This window comes from Candida jiufengensis (assembly GCF_024610255.1).
Source record: "Candida jiufengensis strain CBS 10846 chromosome Unknown scaffold1, whole genome shotgun sequence".
Taxonomy (NCBI): Eukaryota; Fungi; Ascomycota; class Pichiomycetes; order Serinales; family Debaryomycetaceae; genus Lodderomyces; species Lodderomyces jiufengensis.
The window spans coordinates 2,175,340-2,199,707 of record NW_026261562.1 but is presented as its reverse complement, the minus strand read 5'-3'; the positions used below and the strand labels follow the sequence as shown (position 1 = coordinate 2,199,707).

The 24,368-nt window shown below is 28.4% G+C and overlaps 11 protein-coding genes across 11 annotated transcripts; 2 read left to right on the top strand and 9 right to left on the bottom strand. All coding sequences in view use genetic code 12, as the record gives it.

Annotated features, from left to right (window-relative positions):
- Window positions 1–207: 207 nt before the first annotated feature.
- On the bottom strand, window positions 208–1,800 carry ADE4 (amidophosphoribosyltransferase; the record flags this gene model as incomplete). The annotated part of the gene is made up of 1 exon (XM_051765435.1): window positions 208–1,800. The coding sequence occupies one exon, from the start codon at window positions 1,798–1,800 to the stop codon at window positions 208–210; it is 1,593 nt and encodes a 530-aa protein (XP_051618749.1).
- Window positions 1,801–2,757: 957 nt separating this feature from the next.
- DHH1 (DExD/H-box ATP-dependent RNA helicase) lies at window positions 2,758–3,981 on the bottom strand (the record flags this gene model as incomplete). Its single annotated transcript, XM_051765434.1, has 1 exon — window positions 2,758–3,981. One exon carries the CDS (start codon window positions 3,979–3,981, stop codon window positions 2,758–2,760), a length of 1,224 nt encoding a protein of 407 aa, XP_051618748.1.
- Window positions 3,982–5,171: 1,190 nt separating this feature from the next.
- Window positions 5,172–7,056, bottom strand: GAP4 (Gap4p; the record flags this gene model as incomplete). Its single annotated transcript, XM_051765433.1, has 2 exons — window positions 5,172–6,652; window positions 6,717–7,056. 2 exons carry the CDS (start codon window positions 7,054–7,056, stop codon window positions 5,172–5,174), a joined length of 1,821 nt encoding a protein of 606 aa, XP_051618747.1.
- Window positions 7,057–7,734: 678 nt separating this feature from the next.
- TAF145 (Taf145p) lies at window positions 7,735–11,121 on the bottom strand (the record flags this gene model as incomplete). Its single annotated transcript, XM_051765432.1, has 1 exon — window positions 7,735–11,121. The coding sequence occupies one exon, from the start codon at window positions 11,119–11,121 to the stop codon at window positions 7,735–7,737; it is 3,387 nt and encodes a 1,128-aa protein (XP_051618746.1).
- Window positions 11,122–11,296: 175 nt separating this feature from the next.
- Window positions 11,297–11,992, top strand: KGF54_004703 (uncharacterized protein; the record flags this gene model as incomplete). Its single annotated transcript, XM_051765431.1, has 1 exon — window positions 11,297–11,992. One exon carries the CDS (start codon window positions 11,297–11,299, stop codon window positions 11,990–11,992), a length of 696 nt encoding a protein of 231 aa, XP_051618745.1.
- Window positions 11,993–12,209: 217 nt separating this feature from the next.
- On the top strand, window positions 12,210–14,177 carry KGF54_004702 (uncharacterized protein; the record flags this gene model as incomplete). Its single annotated transcript, XM_051765430.1, has 1 exon — window positions 12,210–14,177. One exon carries the CDS (start codon window positions 12,210–12,212, stop codon window positions 14,175–14,177), a length of 1,968 nt encoding a protein of 655 aa, XP_051618744.1.
- A 101-nt stretch (window positions 14,178–14,278) lies between these two features.
- Window positions 14,279–14,824, bottom strand: KGF54_004701 (uncharacterized protein; the record flags this gene model as incomplete). Its single annotated transcript, XM_051765429.1, has 1 exon — window positions 14,279–14,824. The coding sequence occupies one exon, from the start codon at window positions 14,822–14,824 to the stop codon at window positions 14,279–14,281; it is 546 nt and encodes a 181-aa protein (XP_051618743.1).
- A 728-nt stretch (window positions 14,825–15,552) lies between these two features.
- On the bottom strand, window positions 15,553–17,175 carry KGF54_004700 (uncharacterized protein; the record flags this gene model as incomplete). The annotated part of the gene is made up of 1 exon (XM_051765428.1): window positions 15,553–17,175. The coding sequence occupies one exon, from the start codon at window positions 17,173–17,175 to the stop codon at window positions 15,553–15,555; it is 1,623 nt and encodes a 540-aa protein (XP_051618742.1).
- A 304-nt stretch (window positions 17,176–17,479) lies between these two features.
- RIA1 (GTPase) lies at window positions 17,480–20,578 on the bottom strand (the record flags this gene model as incomplete). The annotated part of the gene is made up of 1 exon (XM_051765425.1): window positions 17,480–20,578. One exon carries the CDS (start codon window positions 20,576–20,578, stop codon window positions 17,480–17,482), a length of 3,099 nt encoding a protein of 1,032 aa, XP_051618741.1.
- A 332-nt stretch (window positions 20,579–20,910) lies between these two features.
- On the bottom strand, window positions 20,911–21,117 carry KGF54_004698 (uncharacterized protein; the record flags this gene model as incomplete). Its single annotated transcript, XM_051765424.1, has 1 exon — window positions 20,911–21,117. One exon carries the CDS (start codon window positions 21,115–21,117, stop codon window positions 20,911–20,913), a length of 207 nt encoding a protein of 68 aa, XP_051618740.1.
- Window positions 21,118–21,987: 870 nt separating this feature from the next.
- ZCF23 (Zcf23p) lies at window positions 21,988–23,955 on the bottom strand (the record flags this gene model as incomplete). Its single annotated transcript, XM_051765423.1, has 1 exon — window positions 21,988–23,955. The coding sequence occupies one exon, from the start codon at window positions 23,953–23,955 to the stop codon at window positions 21,988–21,990; it is 1,968 nt and encodes a 655-aa protein (XP_051618739.1).
- Window positions 23,956–24,368: the final 413 nt, after the last annotated feature.

The following is a 24,368-nucleotide window of genomic DNA, read 5'->3' as shown; positions in this document are numbered from 1 at the left end:
AATGAATGAATCAAGAATTGAGCTTAAGTAAAAGGTATCTACGCTATATGTCAAACACATATTGTGAACTATTAATCGTTAATCATTTTTATAAATTGCATTTTCCCTCATGTAAGTCTATTAAATTTTGTCGTAATTTATACATATATAATTTATTATTAGAATTGAATTTTATTTGATGTTACAGAATTATAAAGCGTTTAACTTTCAATGATCACCTGTATTGTATATGCTTATATCAACTTCAGCTTTTACATCTATCATATCACTTTGATCAATACAAGCATCAACACTAAATCCATTATTTAAATTTTCACCATTTTGAATTTCTTGTAATCTTTGATTTTGAGCTCTAATTTTTTCCAACTCTTGTAAATAGTTATCTTCAATACCTGTTATATAGTTACCTGTAAATACACCAACTTCAAAATTTTTGATCTCGGGAGTTTTACAACATTCTATTAAGTCTTGTAAATCTTGATATATTACTTTGTCTGCTCCAATAACTTTTGAAATTTCTTCTTCAGATCTATTGAATCCAACTAATGCTTTTGTATCTGCTAAATCAATACCATATATATGATTGAATCTAATTGGTGGTGCACATGAAGCAAAAAATACCTTTTTAGCTCCTGCTTCTCTAGCCATTGCAACAATTTCTTTTGATGTTGTACCTCTCACTATTGAATCATCAACCAACAAAACATTTTTATTTTCAAATTCTGAATCCATTGCATTTAGTTTTCTTCTAACTGATGATCTTCTCTCTTGTTGATTGGGCATTATAAATGTTCTACCAATATATCTATTTTTAACAAAACCTTCTCTATAAGGAACTCCTAAACTTACTGCACATTGGAATGCACTTGTTCTTGCAGTATCTGGGACTGGTATAACAACATCTATTTCATTTTCTTTCATTATCTTCTGTATTTTAGCAGCTAATTTTATACCCATTTCAATTCTTGATCTATAAACTGAAACACCATCCAATACAGAATCTGGTCTTGCAAAATAAACATATTCAAAAATATCAGGTGCAAAAAGTTTTGGTTGTACAACTTGTTTAAATTCTGGTTCACCAGTCTTTTTAATAATAACAGCTTCACCAGGATTCAAGTCTCTAAATTTTTTAAAACCATGAGCTTTTAATACAACACTTTCTGATGCAATCATAAAATCTTTTGAATTATCTTTATTTACTCTTTCACCAATTAATAATGGTCTAATACCATTTGGATCTCTAAACCCAATTAGTCCATAACCTGCTAACATGGCAACACATGCGTAAGCCCCTCTTATTCTTCCCATAGTTTCACTTAAAGCAGTAAATAAATCTCCATTATTAACTCTACTTTTATTAAATTTATCTAGTTCACTTGCAAATATATTTAATAATAATTCTGAATCTGAATCTGTATTTATGTGACGATGAACAACCTCATCTAAATGGTTTCTTAATTCTATTGAGTTGACCAAATTACCATTATGACTTAATGAAATACCATAAGGACTATTTACATAAAATGGTTGAGCTTCTGAACCTGCACTTGATCCAGCAGTTGGATAACGTAAATGACAAATACCAATATTTCCAATCAAATTTGACATTCTTTTTTGTGTGAAAACATCCCTTGCCATACCATTACCTTTACATTGATATAATCTACCTTTTGATCCACACGTTACAATACCTGCTGCATCTTGACCTCTATGTTGTAAAAACATGGCACCTTCAAATAATTCTGGTGCTACATTAACGTCTTGATTCGCTAACACTATACCTAGTATACCACACATTATATAAATTATAGTAAGATTTTTTTCGAACCTAGTTGTAAAAGATTATTTGAATTGAATATCTGAAGATTTGAGACAAATCTTGAAAAAAAAAAAGAGAAGAAATATTTTTTTTATTAGAAAGACAAAAAAATATAATAATAAAAGAAAAAGGAAGAGATGCAAAAAAATAAAAATCTTTTTAGTGGCGGTTAAGTAAAGAAAAAACGAATGCAACACCAGTTTAAATTTATTTCTTTTTAAAATAATCAAATATTTGATCTTCATTGAAAGTCTAAGAGGGTAAGAGAATTATAGTTATTATTCGATGTTTGGCAGAATTCTCAAAGTCATCTTTTAAAGGTGAAACAAGATATAATAACCGAGTCAGATCGTATTTTGTATTTTGTGTAATCCTTGTTAAATCTCAATTTTTATCTGGTCCAAGATTATATAAGCTTATAAGCGGTGTTATATTGAACTTAATAAAAGTTGCAACTTGTGAACGATTAATTTATATTAAAGCAGACAAGTTAGAAAAAAGACTACACCAATTTGAACACTTTCTTTTTCAATTTTTTTTTTGATTTTTATTATTTTATATATACACACCTTTAGTATATAATTATGTTTAACCAACAATATTGTTGATAATTATTCGATCTTGATGTTATTGAAAAAAAAGCCAGTTATTTTCTTCATTTGTTCGGTAAAAAAAAAAAAAAAAAAAAAAGTTGATGTTGGAAAATGTATTGATCATTAATATTTCTTTGGTGAGTAGATTAATTGTATTCGAAGATGATATTTAAATTTAAATTTTGATTGATTGTTGAATTTTGATTGATTGTTGAATTTTGATTGATTATTGAAGTGTGGTGATTATTGAAGTGTGTTGGTTATTGAAATGTGTTAGTATTTGAATTTCCTAACTGTAAATTACTAAACTTTGAATAGTGTTTGAACAATTGCGTTTAATTTTTAATCTTGAATTGGAGCATATAAAGCTTGATCAATTTGAGCAGGGATTGGTTTAATTTCGGTACCTAATTCTTGTTCGATTTGATATAAAGCAAATCTATCTTTCCATGACATTAAATTTATAGCTAAACCTAAATGACCAAATCTACCTGAACGACCAATTCTATGTAAATAAGTTTCAGCAGTTTTTGGGAAATCGAAATTTATAACTACATTAACTGCTTGAATATCAATACCTCTGGTTAATAAATCTGAGCATACTAAATTTCTAACTTTACCTTGTCTGAATTCATGAAATACTTTATTTCTTGCTTGTTGTGGCATTTTAGCATGAGAATAATAACATGAATATCCTAATTCTGTAATTTTTTTGGCTAATAATTCTACTCTATTTGTTGAATTACAGAAAATGATTGATTGATTGATTTGTAATTTTGAAAATAATGTATTTAAACAATGCAATTTTTGCTTTTCTTCTACGAATGCATAATATTGAGTTATACCTTTTAAAGTTAATTCATCCATAAGATTAATTTCATATGGTTTATTCAAATGATTTTGCATAAAATATTTAACCGTTACTGGGAAGGTTGCCGAAAATAATAAAGCTTGTCTATTTTTTGGGAAAAATTCTAAAATTTGTTCTATAATACCTTTGAATTCTCTTGATAACATTTTATCAGCTTCATCCATAACAAATATTGGACATTCTGATAAGTCTGCTACTTTTCTTGATGCTAAATCTAATACTCTACCTGGAGTTCCAACTAATATATGAACTGGATCATTTAATCTTACAATATCATCTCTTAATGAGGTACCACCAGTAGTAACCATACATTGTACTCCTAGATGCTTTCCTAATGTTCTAACAACTTGTGAAGTTTGTAATGCCAACTCTCTTGTTGGAACTAATATTAATGCTTGAATTTTATTTACTTTTGGTTTAACTAATTGTAAACATGGAATTATAAATGATGCAGTTTTACCTGTACCGTTTTTAGCTCTCGCAAGTATATCTCTCCCTGCTAAAGCCATAGGTATGGATTCTTCTTGAATTGGTGAAGGTTTTTCAAATCCAGCTTCAAATATACCCATCAACAATTCTCTCTTTAAATTAAATTCTTCAAATGATTTTCCTTGAGTATTAAGAACATCATCGGTTTGTGGTCTAGTATCCTTTTTAGGAATATTTAAATTTTCTTTCCAATTGTTGTCAGACATATTTCTCTTTATTATTGTAAAATTTGTAAATTGACGAGATAATTTTTAAAAATGAGCTCTTATTATTGATGTTTCTTGAGATGTATTGCTCTAGTTTGTGATAAAAATATGTTGATAGTAAAGTATTAATTAAAATGGGTGAAAATACAAGTAGATTATCAAATTTTTATGTTTTGTTTTGGAATTTATTATTTGAATCGAAGTGTATATATGATCAAATCTTAGTGATGAAATAGATAAAAAGTATTTGATTATATAATTGATTATGCTTGTGGATTATGTTGTAATGATGATTGTTGTTATGAGTGAGTATTAAAAGGTGTTTTTGAAATTGACATTCAAAGTTGGCTTTCAAAAAAAAAAGTTTTCTTATTTTGGAACGTTGAAATTTTTAGAGAAAATTAACCAAATTGACACTACCGTATTTAATATTACTACATTAGTGATAACCGAATATGCAAAAATATTAACCCAAGTACAGGGAAGATATGGTGTTTTAAAGTGACAATACTTGAATTGTGCTGGTAAAATCTGTTTTTGAGGTACCTGAACTACTTAAAATGAAAGATCATTCATTGATACTTTTGTCTCTCATATTCATCAATTGTCATATCTTCTGACTGTGATTCAATTGGTGATTTACAAAAGTACGTTAAGTTAGTATCGATGCTACTGGAAAATGAGATTGAAGCAAGCAAAGGTCTTGATGTGCCTGATAAATTTTTTTGAATGTGATAAATTCTTTCACCAATGATCTTACCTCAGGACTCTTGATTTTTCTAAATCTCCTAAAATGGTCAAACACTGGAACGTAAAAAGTAATTTGATGAGTGTTTTTAATAAAGAAACCCTTCGAACACTTCAACTAACTGATTTTTCTTTTGCTAATTCATTTTAACCTCCCATGTATCGTGAAAATTTGAAACAACGAGAAAGAAAAGCAATTACACAAAAACAGCTAAAACATATTTTTTCGCAACCAAATAAAAAGTACATGTGGTTTGATTACAAGAATTGGAAAAATAAATGAACATTTAATATTCGTTGAAAGAATTAAAATTATCTAAACCTATAAATATAAACTGGTCTATATCATTTATTGTGCGTACAAACAATCACTTCAGAATAGCACGTACGTGTATTGTAGTATCTAATATGAAAATCAGGACAACGCGAACAAGACAAAATGCTTAACATAAGAAACGATACACCTTGTACCAAATTGGTTTTTTGGATAAAGCCTCTCTTTCCTCAGCCAACTCTTGTCTTAATACCTCTAGGTTTACTTCTCTTCTACCAGTATCCAAATCGACATTTTCTAATTTAACCCATAAATGATTCCAGGTTTTTGTATATGTTTTATGAGCTGCCCAAATTATAAGTAATAAAGGAAGTGAAAGACAATTTTGAAAAAATGTAGTTACGTCGGCTCCAGTTTCTCCAATAGGCATTATACCAACCCAAATCACAACAGCTATGATAAACAATAAAATTGCCATAGCAGAATATGAACCTATCATACCAAATGGGGACTTGAAAATAATCTCATCCGTACCTCGTCCTTGTTTAGAAAGTGCTAATCTAAACCTGATATGACAAACACTTATCATGAACCATGTAAAGAAGGCAGAAAGACTGCAAACTGAGAAGAACCAAGTAAATACTTCTTCCTCATTTTTGTTGACCACTAAAAAGCCTAGCAAACCAATCAAACTAGTTAAAACAATGGCAACCAAAGGTCTTCCTTCACGATCCACATATCCAAACCACAGAAAAATCAATCCTTGCGAGGCCATTGAAGCTAAGGTTCTAGAAGAACCATAAACACTGGATGAACCGACAGATATCACTGATATAATAATTACAGCATTCATAATGTGAGGAATTACCTTTATGCCAGCAAGATTAACAGCAATTACAAAAGGAGAAGCAGCTATTCCTTCACCAGTCAACAATTCATCATTGGAGTACGGAACTAGACATCCAATAATAACAGCTGTCAAAACATAGAACAATAAGAGTCTCCAGAAGGTAGACTTAGTTGCTCGTGGCAAACTGATCTTGGGATTTTCGGACTCAGCGGCAGCTAAGGCTACTAATTCTATTCCTCCAAATGCAAATGCCGAACTGATAAATACTGCAGCAAAGCCTTTAAAGGTTGTAAAACTTCCCATCTCTTCATTGGCTATAGCTGGATGCCAATATTTTCCTCCAAGGTATCCTTGTTTGCCGTATCCACATGTAATAATTATTCCAAGTATTATAAACCCAATAACACTGATGATTTTTATTATGGACAAGAAGAACTCCAGCTCTCCATATCCTTTAACTCCAAAAAGATTGATCAGCAGGCAAAACACCCATATAATGGCTACCCAAGCAGCTGGGTTGATGGAGTCATTCCAATATTGGATTGTCATAGCGGCTGCGATTAGTTCAGATGGATAGGATACAGCCCAGCTTACGTAGTACATTAATGATAAAGTATAACCCCAAGATGGATCTATTAATCTAGTAAAATGACCATTGAAACTACCACTAGTATTACTCCATTGAACAGACATTTCTCCAAGTGCATATATAACCATTAATAAAACAAATCCAACTATGATATAACCTAATAATAACAGTCCTGGTCCACCTTGAGAAAGTGCATAACCACTACCAACGACTTCAAACAAATGTTAGTATTAATTAAATAAAAAATCTATGAAAAAAATCTCACGTACACAAACCTGTCCCTATTGAACCTCCAATTGCAATCATTTGTAAATGTCTACTTTTTAATCTACGAGCGAGTGGATGACGTGAAGTTGCTAAATTAGATTTTTCAGTTGGTGTCAAATCACTAACATCTATTCCATCATCTTCTAAATCTATTGGTTTAAATGAGTCAATAAATCTTTGGTATTTTTTTCTTGTATCAGTATATGATGTGTTGGATGATGATGAGCTTAAATTATTTTGAATCTTAGATGATCTATATTGTTGTTGATCAGAGGAATGTAATGAAATATCAGTTGCATCATGATTAGTTGATGAAGTCTTTACCCCCAGTTGTTTTTCATAATCCATTATGATAAATGACTAAGTACAATGGTATGTTACTAACTAGCAAACAAAGTAACAAGCAGACTTGAAGTATACCGAACTTGCAAAGAAAGTTAAATAGTTATTAATAATAAATATTTAAGATTTCAAAAGATAACATTGTTCTAATTGCAAAAAATTTTCATATCGTTAAGTATAAATACAAAATTTAAAGAATTAACAGATTTTGCTTTATCTTCATTGTTTTTGTGTAATAAAACAAAAAGTGTGGATAATTAGAAATTGGCCGTTTGATAAATTTGGTCTGGCTTATCCCTTGTCTGCTTTGAAGTAATAAACTTTTTTTTATCTAGCTTTACAACCTTATATATTATCAATCAAGCTTTTTGATAACAGAGGTTGTAGCTGGGCCGATGATTAAGATTTTTTCCAAGTACTTACTTGTTACTTATTGTATTTACTTTATCAGATATTAAATAGATTGTTTTTGTGTTAGAATAAAAAAAGAGCCGCATGAAAAGTGAATCTTTTTTTTTTTTTTTTTTTCAATCAATTTAGACTAACAAAAATAAACTTTCGTATATTTTGGTAATAATTACTAAAATTATTAATAATAATTAAAGTTTGATACACAACAATTTACAGAATCTTATTTTCATTAGTATATATACAATCATTAAGGTGGTTTCCAATATTCATCATTTAAGTTACAGATGGTGGTGACATTTGTGATTCACTTGGAGTATTTGGTGACATTTGATTACTTGGAGATCCAGCCATAGTATTATCATTGCCATTATTGTTATTATTATCGTTATCATTATTTTCATTTATGATTTCCATTTCTATTGTTGGGGATTCAACATTACCATTACCAGCTTTAACATTATCATTGGAATCATTTGTTGCAAATGCTGGTCTTTTAGGTAATAAACCTTTAATCATTTGATCATATAAGGGACAAGTTTTATTAGTTCTAATATGACCAAAAGACCCACATGATTTACACCTTCTTGTTGTACTATTACCTTTCCCAATACCTTTACCTCCAATAACTAAAGAACCGTTTGGTAATCTAACAGTGTTTGCGTCAATCAATGTAGCACCAGCAGCAGCAGCAGCATGAATAGAATCATTTGGTGGCTTTTTTGCTTTGCTTTGTTTTGCTCTTTTTTCCAAATTAGCTAATTTTTCTTCTAAAGCCTTTTTACGAATCTTATTTAATTCTTTATCATTTGTTGGTAAAATATCATCAACATCAGCACTTCTTAATAATTCATCTTCCAAGACTTTTTTCCTTTTTACATATGCACGAATTAACCTTGGATCATTCACAATTTGTACTTTTCTTTGTACAACTCCATTTTGATCTCTTACTCTCCTTGTTATTCTTAGAACTTTGTTCTCATCAAATTTTTCTTGATCTTTTAATTTCGTTTCTTCAAATTGAGTGTGATTTGCTGGTTTATACTCTTTATATATTTGATTTAAATCAAAATCTGCACCATGATCAACTAATGAACTTCTTTGAGAATACCAAATTCTTTTTATTTCTTGCTCATAAAGTTTTTGATGATATGATGCTGCATTGCTTTTTGGTATAGCTTCTGCGGGTTGATTGAATAAAGGTTTAAAACCATTTTTTTGAGTTGATCGTAACATAGAATAACCTAAACCAATACCTGTTGGATCACCTTCACCATTTAATTGTAACATAGATTTAGTTTGATTTGCTATTACAAAATTTCTTGATAAATTCCATGGAGCTAATTCTTCCTCAATATCTATTTCGGCTTCTGGATCTTTCTTTTTGTAGCCACCTTTCTTTTCCTCTTCCTCAACAGACTCTTCTTTCTTCTTTTTTTCTTTGTCTTTTTCCTTAGATTCTTCACCAAACAAGGTATAAGTATCATCTAAAACTTGCTGTCCATATTGCATTGTATCCATCAACGTTGAATCTTCAGGTGTAATCATTGCACGAATATCTTCCTCAGACGGAATTATATCATTCATGCCTCTAACTTTCCAATAACCTTGATCTTCACCCAGTCTTTGATATTCCATAAATTCTTTTAATCTTTGTCTATTTTGCATATCAGTTTGTTCAGGAAAATGTTTTGAAACATCTTTGACAGATATACGCGGTGCATTTTTAGCATTCATTACTCTATAAACAACCATTTTTAATTTGTTTTTGGATATATTTGTTACTTTTCTTGAATGCGGAGCTGGAATTTCAACAGGGAATATATTACCTACTGCAAAATTAAAAGTTATTGGTCTTAAGAAATACTTTTGATGTGAACCAGCACCTTGTGACCTTACTAATAAAAAATCTGTTGTCTTTTGGTCATGTTTGAAAATAGGAGCTCTAACAATGTTGTTGTATAATGTGGGTACAAAATCACCAGGTGCAACTTCACCAAAATTCCAAAATGGTGATCTATCCTCGACCCCTAATACATGTGTTTCTCCAACTTGTGCTTTTGGTCTTGAAGTATCATCAGCTCTTTCTTTTCTGTAATAGTTAATTAATTTAGATCCCATACCAAAATTTGATAAAATTGAAGGGTATTGTTCTGAATATTCTAGAGCCACAATACTAGCAGAATCTGAAACAGTTAAATCAGTAGTTTTGGAAAAGACTTCATGTAATGCTTTTCCTTTATCTTTCTTTCTCTTTCTAATTTTTAATTTTGAAAAACTCATTAAAGTACCAGGTCGTACATAAAAAATTGGTCTATGATAAGACCTTGCTTCAACTTTGGATAATTTAACCTTATAAAATGGTGTTTGTAATCTCATTGCTGGCACAGAATGTTCAATATTTAAGTTACTTAATTGAGATCTTTGTTTTGTATTGTAATTTTTTCTTAATAATTCATAATCATTATCATTTGACAAATTGAATCTTCTCTCAATGCTTGTTTGTGGTACGGTTTTTAGTTCTTTTTTAGTTTTAGTAGGTACAAATAGTAAATTTGGATCATTCATATCGAGTTTTAATTTATCAAGTTTAATTTGACCATCAAAAATATCCTCATCCAATTCTTCATCCAGTGATATTTTGAAATCTAACTCCTTTATTGGTTTCACAGAAAAATTTGTATCTCCAGCATTTACTATAGCTTCATCATCCCAATCAGTTGTCGATAGTATTAAATCCTTAGAATAAGTTTGAAATTTATCGTCATTCAACCAATCTCGTTTTACATAATCGAGTTCTTTAATAAATGAGTCAATTGACGAACTTTTTATCTGTAGGTTTTTAATAAATTCTATATCACTTTGCATAATACTGGTGGTATTTTTTAGTGGGATGTACGGTGTTAACTCTTGTTTAAATATTTTTCTTTGATCAACATCAATTTCTAGATTAATTTTCGTAGGTACTAATGGTTTGATGATTTTATATGATGCTAAAAATGGTTTATTATATCTGTAGAATTTAGGGGCTGTTGCTAATAATTTATGAAAATCTAAAGGTTGATCTCGAGAATATGAAGGAAAGTAATGTTTGATATTTTTTTTCGTTCGTCGTTTTTCTAATCTAGATACTATTTTTTTGAGCTTTTCAGTAGCTTGCTTTTGCTTTATTTCCAATTGAAGCTTTTGTTTTTTACTTTCTTCATCATCAATGAAAATATCGCCTAAATCTTGCTGTTCTTCAATAAATTGATCATTTGATTCCAAATTATTGAAGTGTTCATTATCATCTTGATGCTCATCATCTCGTCCAAACATCTCATCAAATTGATCATCTGCGAAATCTTGAGCTCTCTCTTCTTCTTTAATATCTAGTTGATTATTTATATTATTTGTATCTGAATCAATAGGTCCGTCATATAGTAGTTTATCAAATTCATCATCATCGATTTGATTTGCAGGTGCCTCCTCTTCCGGTAATTCATCATCAGCTAATTCATCTATGTCTTCATAATCTATTGCATCATCTGCATGTAAAGTTTTCTTTTCCAGAAAGATTGAATCTATTACCTGTTCATCAGGTATATCCGTATTACCAACATACTGATTAAATAAATTATTTTCTTTGTCACCATTTTCTTGTGTACTATGACCCATAATCATATATATTAATGGTTCTGGTAAACTACTTGTTGGTAACAAATATTGTGGAGTATAATTTGGTTGTAAACTATTATATTTTTATTTATTTTATTTTTTATTTTTGTTTTTTTATTTTGTTTTTTTTATTTTGGTGTCTTATTTTTGATTCAAACAAACAAAACAACAACGAAATGATATGGGGATTGAAGAATTTACGTATAAACCAAATCCAAAAAATATTATAATAGCTTTAATAACAGAAGAGTATCCATCAATTAGTTGTGAAGGTGATGAAAAAGTTGAATTATATATAATCAAAAACGCTTTTTATTTTAAATCATTTACAAGTAAATTATTACAAAAGAATACGAATTCAATAATAATTATAGAATTCGAGTCACTTCAGTCTATTTCCGAATGGTATCATATATTTCATGATTTGAATAAAGTTGACGAAAGTGAATATAAATTACAACAATTAATAATAATATCAATTGATCCAAAATACTTATCAGAGTTGACTATTCAATCTACAAGAATACTTCAACTATTAAGAATAATGAGTTTAAAACATGGTTGTGCTATAATATCGATTAGGAATTTGTTGAATTATTTAAAAACTCACAAAATTGAGAAATTAACAAAGTTAAACAAAGTCTCTGTAAAACCCAATTTCGAAGAATCAACGATACATGATGATGATTTCCTACTTTACATACCAAGTTCTTGGGATTCCTGGAATAAAATTATAGTTCATGGTAAATCTACATTATTTTCTGACGATGATAGAAATGACGGAATTATTCGAGATGAAAAGCAATTACAAGAGTTGGATAGTAAATATGAGGACTTTTTAAGTAACGATGATCCAACCAAAGATTGGTCAAAGTAAATAAATCATGTATATAGATTTAATGAACAAACATTTAGTAATATTTGGAAAATTTAGGAGTTAGTAAGTTTAAAAAACCAAGCCGCATTGAAGACTCCAAATCAGGTATTTATTCCTTTTAAATAATTTTTAATTTATTAAATTTTCAAAACACATAATTTTATTTTTTAAACCTGTTTCATATTTACAGCCATTTATTAAGGTTCATCGATGAATTATGTCATATCCTATAGTAGATGATCCGTTATCAAGTAATACAGCAAGACTATCCATCTCACAAAATGAAATAGAAGAAGAAAATCCACGTTCAAGGGTAAAAGATCTTTTGAACTCAAATGATGTATATTCTTTGGAAAGAAGAAATTCAGCAGTTTCACTTAATTCATTCGCAGAAGAAGATGAAAGTCATAATTTACCAAGTGCAAAATCAAGTCCCAAAAAAATTTTACAACAAAAGAGAAGGAGATCATCCAATCAATCTCTCAATACAGCAACACCACCGATCAAGAAAGAGAGAAAAGTACATAAAAAGAAGTTAAAGAAGCAATTGGCAATTCCAAGTATTGAATTTCAAACTATTGATGATAAAGAACACTCCAAAAGATTTCCTTTCAGAAATTTGAGATCCTTAGTATTACATATTTTTAATGTACCAACTGGACAAAAAATGAAATGGTGTAAAATTGATCACGTTGATAAAATAAAAAATATAGTAATCTGTTCAGTTAATGGGTTAGATGTGGAACCAGCAATTACAGAGGAATTCAAGATCAATGAATTGTTACAAAAAATACCGATTGAAAATTTAGAGTTGACCGATGAATTATCATTTATTAAACAAAACTTCAAAAATGTCATAAGAACTATATCACCAGGTGGGAAAGATACACTATATCAACCGTTAGATTCAATAAGTAATATACCCTTAACCAAAAATGAGAAAAAATTAATACTAGACAAACTGAAACAAGATAAAATTACCATTAAAGATTTATTATTGAATGAAAGCCAATTACAACAATATGATTACCCAATCACAAAAGTAGACGAATCTTGGTCAGAAACAATCACTCCAATAGTAGAAGAAAGAGAATCTAAAATATTTGCATTAGATTGTGAGTTTTGTAAAGCTGGTCATTTGCAGGTATTAACAAGAATTTCCGTAATTGATTTTGAAGGAGAAGTTGTATTTGACAAATTAGTAAAACCAGAAGAAGAAATAACAGATTACGTAACGAAATATTCAGGAATAACTGAAGAGTTGCTAAAAGACGTGACTACTACAATATATGATATACAACTATTATTTTTATCCACAGTATTCAAGAACGACATACTAGTTGGTCATTCCTTAGAATCAGATTTAAAAGTTATGAAAATTGTACATATGAATATAGTTGATACTGCTGTAATATATGAACATAATAGAGGTCCACCTTCAAAACCTTCATTAAGATGGTTAGCTAGCAATTACTTAGCAAGAGATATACAAATAGGTGAAGATGATGGTAAAGGTCATTCATCCATCGAAGATGCATTAACTTGTTTAGATTTGGTGAAATTAAAAATTTTAGAAGGTAGATGTTTTGGTACAAATATAAATGAAATACCGATATTTGAAAGATTGTTTAGAACAAGAACTAATGAAACTGAAAAAAATTTCAAATCAATGGTAATTTCATATTGTAAAAACCCATCAAACTCAGAAGAATATGTTGATAAGCATAGTATTACAAACGATGATGAAATACTAGAAATACTAAATCAATCATCAGACAAGTTCCCAAATTTCTCAATAATCGAATTGAAAGATCTTGAATATAACTTGAAGTGGTCATTGCCGTCAGAATTTTATGATGGAAAATTAGACCACGACATCAAAGAATCACACAAAAGAGTAAACACTAACATCACAAAAATTTACGAAATTTTACCAGATAATACCTTATTTTTGGTCTGTTCACAACTGAAAAACCCAAGTAGAATGTACAGTTTACAAAGAATAAGAAAGAATTTTCAAATGTTGGAGAAAAATGGTATACTAGATTTAGAAACTTTACCAAATGAAGAAAAATGGGATGTCTTTAAAAATGATGAATTATTGAATGAAACTAATTTGGCTAGAGAATCTTTGTTATTTATGAGATTGAAAACTACAACCGCCACTGTTAATAATAATGATTAATGAATAATGTGAAAAAAATAATATTTATAATACTTTTAAAATAATATATATTGTAAATTTATTATTTAATTTTGGCTACTTTAGACATCCTCCTTTCTCGACTATATTGCACTTTGATATTGTTTATTACTTTCAGGTATTTCACCTTTAATGTCTAATTTAACATTTTCACTTTCAACTTGACCCTCTCCTTCACCAACTGGTTCGACAGTTTGTTCCTTTATAACTATATCTTCATCAATTGGAGGAGTTATTGAGGAATCTTTTAAATATTTCCATTTATTTGAATTTAAATTAAGATAAGAATCATTTGTTAAAATTTGTTGTTTAAAAGTATTTGATTTATGATTAAAATTTGTCTTGAACCAACCTTTTAATTTTAAAGAATTAAAATTTTGTAAATTATCATTTTGAATATTTGTTGTATTGGCCGTTGTTGAATCATTTATTGTTGAACCATTATTTGTATCTATATTATAATTACCATTTGTCATATTATTACTAAATGGATTATTAAAATTTGGAGAATACCAATCATATACCCATGTGATTGAATCATTTATTTGATCATGTATTGGTATAACATTTTTATTTTGCGATGAAGCCGATGATGGAACTGGAGTTGAAGTACCACTTTGTGAAAACATGATTGAGGAATTTAAATTAATTGGAGTCTTAATAATTTAGTAGATTCTAGTTAATTAATGTGGGCTAAATAAAATAATGATTCGTTTTTATATTTAGAACGTTGGATATAATAAGATATATGAATCAAATAAAGAATCTTGCCTCCAATAATTTAAGTCTCAAATATTAATTTCAAACTCATTTTTCAAAAACATTCCCCATCAAACATTCTAGTGTTTAATTTTATTATTATTATTACATATACTAAATTAATATGAAACTAAATAATAAATAATATTAAATTTAAATTTTCTTGTTACGTAATTTTATATTTGGAAAGATCTCATTGAGAATACACAAAAATTATACACTCGTGATAGCTTAAGGCGGGGCTAGTCGGAGATGGACCCACGTAAACTTTATTTCACATTAATACGGATTATATAATCGTTTATTAACAATGTTATGAGTTCAGTTTCAAAACTCGTCTAGCAATTAATTGATTACAATTATTTGCTAGGGTTCATACTCATATTTTATTAGTTGCTCAATTATATTGGTCTCAACTTGATTTTAAAGTAGCAACATGTAGAAAAAAATTGAAGCAAAGAGAGTAATTTATTAAGCAGGCACAATTGGAGCTAATATGTAAGACATTATTTTTTTTGTCGGATCAGTCAATTCTAGCCTTTCTTTACAAATTGATTTACTTTGAAAATATTATGTGTTTTACATAATTCATTACCATTTATTTTTTACTATATATATATTTCGGTTTACAACCAAATATAGCTTCATATTGACATAACAAGCAACAACTATCATTTGGAATTAAACCATAAAAATTCTTGGGCGTTGTTGATTGTAAATTTCTTAATCTATATTTTTTCAAAATATCATTTGGTAATTCAGTTTGTAATTTTTTTAAATCATTTAATGGATTTATATTTGGTGATGCAGAATTTGAAGATTTAGATTTTGTTTTAGTTGTCTTTTTAGTTTTAGTCTTTGTTGGTGATGATGATTTCGGGTTGGCTTTGGAATTTGTGTTTGAATTTGTAGCTGTTGCCTGATTTGGTTTGTTGTCTTGTTTAGTAGATTGTTTAGTAGATTGTTTTGGTTGTACTGTTTTGCTATTATTATTTTTACCACTTGAAAATTTGTTGTTAATTTTATTCTTGTTGGGTAGTTTATTATTTATCTTCATTGATGATTCTAACCTCATTAATCTCAATTTCTCCTCAATATTATTATATGTGGGAATCAATTGTCCATTATGATCATATTCAAAAGTAAATTCACATGATGGACCTTCATTACTATCATAATCATTATCACTTGGTGATCCCATATAATTTCTTTTCCTTCTTGTCATTCTTTCTAATTCATTATTATTAGGTGAATCGAAAATTGGACAATCACAACTTTTTGATCCATGAACTTCACAATCTGGTGCTGTATTTAATTCAATTTCTATTGAATGAGTCGGACGAGAATTAATATGATGATTTGAATATCGTTTGTCATTATTGTTGTCATTATTATTTGTAAAGTCGTTTAAGTCATAATCATTTTGGTCGTGATCTTCTTCATATTCATCATCTTCATCTGAATGATCACAACATGAACATAATTCTTCTTCATCGTCATCATCATTATTTAATCCCTTTTCATCATTTGTATCATATAATGTAAACCCTTGTGGTAAATTATCTCCTTCTCTTTCTTTGATAATTTGAGTGATCTTATCTCGAAGAAAAACAATTTCTTTTTCATTAAGTAATGAATGAGATGGATGTAGTATTCTTCTTTTTGGATGTTTTATTGGTCTATTCGCAATTGAACCATTTGTTGTAGTATTTGATGAAGTAGTTTTAGAAATTAAAGTATTATTTCTAATATTTCCATTTGGTATATCTTTCAATTTATCTCCAATTTCATTTGATGCAGTTTCTAACGCTTCTAACAAGCTATAATTGAAAATTGGATTCATTTTATCTTTATTTAATTCATTGTCGTTTTCATTGGGGAATGGTGAGAAATTTTCTTCGTCTTCAAATTGTTTTGTCATAGCTTGCAGCCAATTTTCATAATTTTTGGAAAGTAATTCAAATAATTCTTCTGGTCCTGGATTTGAACCAATTTTTATGCCTTTAGGGACTGAATTAGGTGTTGGGTTTAAGTTTTGACTATTTCCTCCATTTACTGGTTTAGCATTCAATTTTCCATTATTTTGGAATTGAGATTGTGAATTATTTACAATTTTGGCTTTACCATTTGAGTTTGAATTTGAATTTGAACTTGATTGAATAGGCGTAGATGATTTTAAATTTGAATTGTCTTTACCATTTATCGGTAGTGACTTTGACATTTTTGTAATATTTTGGATGCTATATATATATCATGAATATTTAATAATTTTTGAATAAAATCGACTTTGATGAGACTGCCCGCTGACTTTATCTTTCAAATGCTGTTTTAGTTTAAATTTGATATGATATATTAATTTAGATTGCAAATTAATTTTTTTTATTTTTTCTTTTTCCTCTTCTTTTAATTCTACATACATTAGAAAATATATACCACAAATAAAGAGATTTAAACTTGAGGGATTAGACCAATTTTGAAGATCATTGGAATTAACATTTATATAATCTAAGATTCTATTTACCAATTTAATCCTTTTTCAATGTTCTTTGTTTTTCAGCTTTATTCACAACTTTTTCATCAACAAACAAACCTTTTCTTCTTCGAATATTATTCATATATCTTCTTGCAATATTTTCTCTTTCAGCAAATTCTCCCAATTCTTCTAATTCTTCCTCTGTATGAGGTACCCAAAAAGGATCAATATCCAAAATATCAAATCCATCAAAAACTAATTGTGGACTTGCTGCTCCAGAAGTCTTTTTTCTAATATCTTCACTAAATCCAAAAGCTTGTATAACTGGTAATCTTGCAACAATCGTGAAGAATGGTGTACCTTCTTTCATTTCTTCTGATATTATTGATCCTTCTCTCTTTTGAACAACAGCATAGACTTTTCCTAATACATCGGTAGAAGCTTGAATTTCACAAGTATACATAGCTAGTAGTAAACGTGGAGATTTGATCAAAAATTGTTTATGAATTATATTCTTGGTTTGACCAATGATTTTACCAGGACTTGTAATCTTATCTTCTCCTATATCATTCTTGGAAATGTTTTTTATAATAATTGCAATACCTTGTAGTGGTTCAGATGCTAGCGGACCTTCATTTAATGCTAATTGGGTACCATTTAAAACATTATTTCCGTATTCAAATCTCTCATCTGGTTGAAACCCACTTATTATATGTTTGAACTTGTTAGTTTTATCGATTACAATGTTGGGTCCAATTCTTTTGGGTCCAAATGCTATTATATTATCAATCAATTCTTTGGCTTTCGAGAACACAAAAAATTGTTTCTCTTCATTGAGTACAGATACAAATTTGTTAACAAACTCATCCTTGTTTTGATAGTCTCTATTCTTTACAATCTCATTTATTTCTGATTCATTATCAATCAAAAATTTTGTAACCTCAAGAGGTAATGGACAAACATCAATGTCCATGTTCACCAAATCATCTTCCTCCTCATCATCATCTTCTTCAATTTCAGCTAATGTCTCTTGATTTATTTTATTATCAGCCAAACTTTCTCTAAATGGTATAACAGGTTCTTTGACAATAACTTCACAACCTTTAGCAAATCTTTCTTCCAAATCTTTTAAACACCTCTCTAAATGCAATTCTCCAGCGACACAAACAATTAATTCACCCGATTCATCATCAATATTCCATTCCAACACAGGATCAGCTTTTGCTAACAAGTCTAACCCACGCTCTAATTTGGCTAACTTTATAGGATTTGTTGGTTCAACTGCAATTTTCATAATTGGCTTGTTGTGTATCAATGTCGATGTTGACGCAAGATTAATATATGGTTTATCTTCAGGTATAGGTGAACAAATAGTTGCATTTTTCAATACAGCATGATCTAATCCAACAACTCCACAAATATTTCCAGCTGGTACTTTCTCCATTCTTACTAATTCTCTACCCATAATTAAAAATAAATCTTTTATCTCTATCTCGTTACTTATTTGATCTATATTTTTTTCATGATCTCTCGGCAAGGATGGGTCATATTTTGGTCCAACTATGGTCAATTTTTGACCTTTTGATAAAGTACCTGAGTAAATTCTTGTAAATCCAACTAAAGTTTCAAGACTAGTTTCTTCTTCTTCTTCTTCATCTTCTTCTTGTTCGAAATCATCTTCTTCAAATTCCCATTCAAATGGATCTTTCTTAGGTTTAATTACAAACTCATCTTCACTAGTCTTAGCTTCTTGTGCTATAGCTGCTGCTTCTGATGCCTTCTTCGCCAATTCCCTGGCTATTCTAGCTCTTTCTTTCAATTCTTCCGCTGATACTTCACCTCCAATCGCTGCTTCTTTTGGTAACTCCTCATTCGGTACTGATATAAGTTTAGATACATAGGCCATTGTGTGTATATCAGCATGAGAACTATCACAATTATGCATTGCTTTCACAAAACTTGGATCAACTAAGTTATCTCGATCTTGCTCTGATTTAACAGCACTATATATAGTTTCATTTAAAATCTTATCAATTCTTTCCGATTGGGCAACTATAGGACTTGGTAAATAATCAATAACTGCCCCTAGTATAGCATGACTTAGTGGGATCCATTGTGACATAATTTGATTCAATAAATTTTTAAAATCTTTTGACCTCAAGTCTCTTGGTGAAATTTTAGCACCTAATTTTTCAATAATTTTTTCCACTTTTTCCTGATTTCTTTCCAATATACAATTTTCATATATTGACCAAATTTGATCCAATATTAACGATACAAATAATGGCTTGTTATTACCATTCTTTAATTTTTTACCTGGTAAAATTTTTTTGTTTTTCATATCTAGGTAAAAATCCCCCCAAAGAGTTTTAAGCAATGCTTGTTGAGAAAATCCTAATTTTTTCAGATATATTTTAGCAAACGTATTTATTGAAAAAGCCCATCCATCAATAGCTGATGCAAATATAACATTACTTTTTTCAGGCATAAAATATAAATTTTCATCATCTTTTTCTATAAATTCTCCAATTTCTCCTCCTTCTCTCCAATTTAAATCATCTTCTAATCTATCTCCTGCATAAAATGATCCAATGACTGAATTTACTTGTTCTATAACTCTTGATATATGTTGATATGCTTCTAGTGGAGTTAATTTCCATTCTGTGATTAATCTATCGATTTTGTTTATAACTAGTATTGGTTTTAGTTTATCTATCCAACATTGACGTAAAACATTTATGGTTTGAGAGCATACACCTTCAACTGCATCCACTAGCACTATTGCTCCATCGCATAGTCTGGATGATGTACTTACTTCTGACGAAAAATCTATATGACCTGGTGAATCTATTAAATTGATTAAATGCTCTTTAATTATTGGCTCCGTTTCATTCTCTTTTTGCATTTTCATTGACTTAAAATATAATGATATAGCAGATGCTTCCATTGTTATACCTCTTAATTGTTCATCTTCTCTTGAATCAAGATATCGTACTTTTCCTGCCATTCTTTGTGATATTATACCATTTGTTGCTAATAATGAATCACTTAATGAGGTTTTCCCATGATCAACATGAGCTAGTATACAAATATTTCTTATGCATGATGCATCTGATTGTAGTTTATTAATTGTCTCTGGTGAGATCTTCATTCTCGGTGATAGTTTGGTACTATAAAATATTATGATTAAGTAAAAGAATTGTAAAAGTAAATAAAGAGGTAAACTTAAAATGTAAAATTTCAAAATTTGGTAGCCTTTCGCAAAGAAATTCTGATGATCATTTGTGTCAAAATTTTAATCAAATACATTTTATAATAGAACAAACTACAAGATTTTAAACTTTACAATAAACTGAATATGTATTAAATTGAGTAAATAAATACTATTTTGAATCTAATAAAGAATAAATAGAATTGAAACACCACCAACACCAAATTTTCTTAATTGAATAATCTAAGTCAATTAACAACTTTTCGTAAAATTTATTTAGCAGGTTGAACATTCCCTTCATATTGAGGATATGACATTGGATGAACTTTTTCATAATTTGAATCAGCAGTAGTATAAATTTTTCTCATTGATGAATTTTTAAAATAATTTTTAAACATCATAACAGTAAAAATTGAATAACATCCACCACCTATTAATAGAGCTCTAAATGGAGTAATTGTTGATGTGATAGCAGACATTTTAAATTAATTTGTAAGTTGTATTTATGTGTAGATATTTGATTTAATAAATATACTTTTGTTTGACAGGTAAATTATTAATCTTAAAAAATTGTAAAATTTCTAAGTTAATTTTTATTATATATATATATATCTGAAACAAACCAAACTAATTAAACATATTTGAAATAAATAAAACCAACAACGATAAGTATGCCTCTATGTTCATTCTTTGTTTAATAAAAATCAGCTTATTATTAAGTCGAATGACTGCAAAAAAAATAAAAATATTGCAACCAAAAATATAACACAAAGAAAAAATAATAATATAAAAAAATCACCTTATAAAAAAAAAGAAGAAAATTAAGCGACAATACATAAATTATAACATGATTTTAATAGAGTTAGTAATGCTTGTTAATTTATTATATTCCCCCTAAAAAGAAGTTTTTAAAAATTTACGAAACATGATGATTTTAATTATTTTATCAGCACATTTTGATGCATTCGGTTAAAATCGTTTATGTATAGGATTAATCCGTTTCATATATTATAATTATTCCGATTACTATAGGTTAGGAGTAGTATTTACGAAATTCAATAATTACTCTAGTATTACTAATATTGAAAAGACAAAATAAGATCACGAAATTATAGGTTTGCATAATTGACTTAAGAGTTATCGTAATTTTTTTTTGGCACTTAAATGGTATAGATTATGTGAAAAGAAGTAACTCCCCTGTATTTTTAGTCAAAGAGGGATACAAAATCGGTAATATCGTCGGACTTTCTTTACTTATTATAAATTTATTTATTAAATGCATGATTATTTCTTTTTGATAACTAAAAAATTATTTGATGCTATTATGATTTTCAATTTTATACTACTTATTAATACATTCTTACTCCATCACCAGCTGGTAATATTGGTAAGAATTGACCTATTATTAGCATAGGTATATCAAATAAATCTCTTTTGACAGTCCAAACTGAACAAAATTCAATATAATTATTAGTACCAACATTACTTATTGTTGTACCATTTGTATCATAAACTCCATTAGTATTATTATTATTCATATTATTATTATTACTACCATTATTGTTATTAGTGTCATTTTCCTTTTTTATTAATTTTATTTTGGTACTTATACTTGAATGCAAATTACCAACAGCAACAGATTTAAATAATTGAAAATATTTTACTATAGATTCATCATCATACATTATTTCCATGATAAACGTTCTTTTTGATAAAATATCGGTCAATTTATAACCTAATAAACTTAACAAATCATCAGTAATACTTACAATTTCTCCTGTTCTTCTCCATATTATAGTAGGAGATGAATTTAATTGACTTAATTTTTCATAATCTACCAAACATCTTTGAAAACTCATTTCTAAAAATAATAAATCTTGAGGTTTTAATAATGATTTATGAGCACTTATAAATGTTGGTCTATAACTTGCAATTAGTTTTAATATAATTAATAGGTTTTGTCTTTTTTGAGTTTTTTTCTCTGGTGATAAGTTATTGCCAGAAAATCTTGTTTTCAAAAAATGAGTTAGTGCATGATATGAATTAGGATATTCAAAATTTAAAACATCTTTTGAATAAATATCCGTTACTGTTTGATATATTTGATGAGTTGCTAATGGTGATACATAATCTGTTTTATATTTTGTTTTAAAATCTATAATTGGATTTGTGGAATTGATAATTTTACTATTACCTCTTGATGTTACATTATTATCTAGTAAATTATCGGTTTGATCCGCCATATTATTCAAATTATTTAAACTTAATGATGAATCCTTTGGAAAACCAAGTGATATAAAAGGTCGAGAATCTTTTAATTTTTGAACTACTTTTTTTTTTGATTGATTTAGGTTGTCAAAGTCAATATTTGAAAAATTCAATGCATCATTATATTCTGAAGCACTTGTATTTGAAGGCGATGGTGATGATGGTTTTGATTGTAATATTATATCTCCTAACATTAAATATTCTTCATTGAGATAATTTGAACTAAAAGTAGTATTGTTATTATTATTTTGATGTAATTTTACCGAAGTTGATTGATCTTCATGAGATTGTGGATGAGGTTGATAACTTGACGGTTGAGTATTTTGCAGCAATATACTGTCAGTTTCATAATAATCTGTGAGTAATTTATTTAGTACATCAGTAGTTGTATTTAGCATTGTATTTGTATGATATTGAAGTTGGTCGGTCTCTAGTATTTTTGACGGACTCAAGTCTATTCTATTTGCATTATTGACATTTTGAGTTGGATCAAAAGCTGGTGCGTCCAAAATTTCTTTTATTTGATTTACACTTGGATCTTCAATTTGTATACCAAAATTTTGAGGTTGTGGTTGTTGATGAGGCTGGGGTAGTATACTTTGAGTATTGTTTATTGGTATGGGGATTCGGTGATTTATTAAAGAAGTTTCCTGTATTTGATTTGATAATTGATTAGTTAGTTCTTGTTGAAAATGATTTTGTTGATTTAAATTATGTTGTATTAAAGCCCTTGAACTTTGTTGATGTTGCAGTAGTGGTTCTATCTTTATTTCAGTTTCTGGTGAATTGCTGAATGATTGTATTTGACTTGATGATGGTTCAATAGATGTTCCATTTTTTTTCCTTTTGGAACTAGATTTTGTTGTACCGGTTAAATATTTAACTCTTTTTCTAACAATATCTTGACATGAATCAGCTATATTTCTTTTAACACAGTTTTTACATGGTCTTTCCTTTGAACATTGTAAATGCTTCTCATGACAAAATGTACAAGCTCTACTTGTTGGTTTTCTATTCAATTTCTCTTGTGGGGTTAACTTTTTAGTCATTTTTTGAAATTAAATAATATGCGTTTGACTTATTAAGAATGTAGTTTTGACATCGAAAAAAGATAGTATAATATTGTTAAAATATTTATCAAGTATTTATATGAGTAAGTAGATAGTTGAACTTAAATAATGAATGTATTGTGGTATTGTTGTTTGTAAATATAAATTTGTTTTAAAAATATCAAAACCCTCTCGAGTAAAAATTATACTTTAAATAAATTTATATTTTTGTATTTAATTGTATTTCCATATTATATAAATAATAATCAACTAATAAATTTTTATTTAACAATTGGTAGAGTATTAAATTTATTAACTTACTTACTGATTATTATTGAATAATTCAAATTACATTAATAATAATTAATAATTGATAACAATGAAATCTGTTGGAATAATGTACTTTTGATATA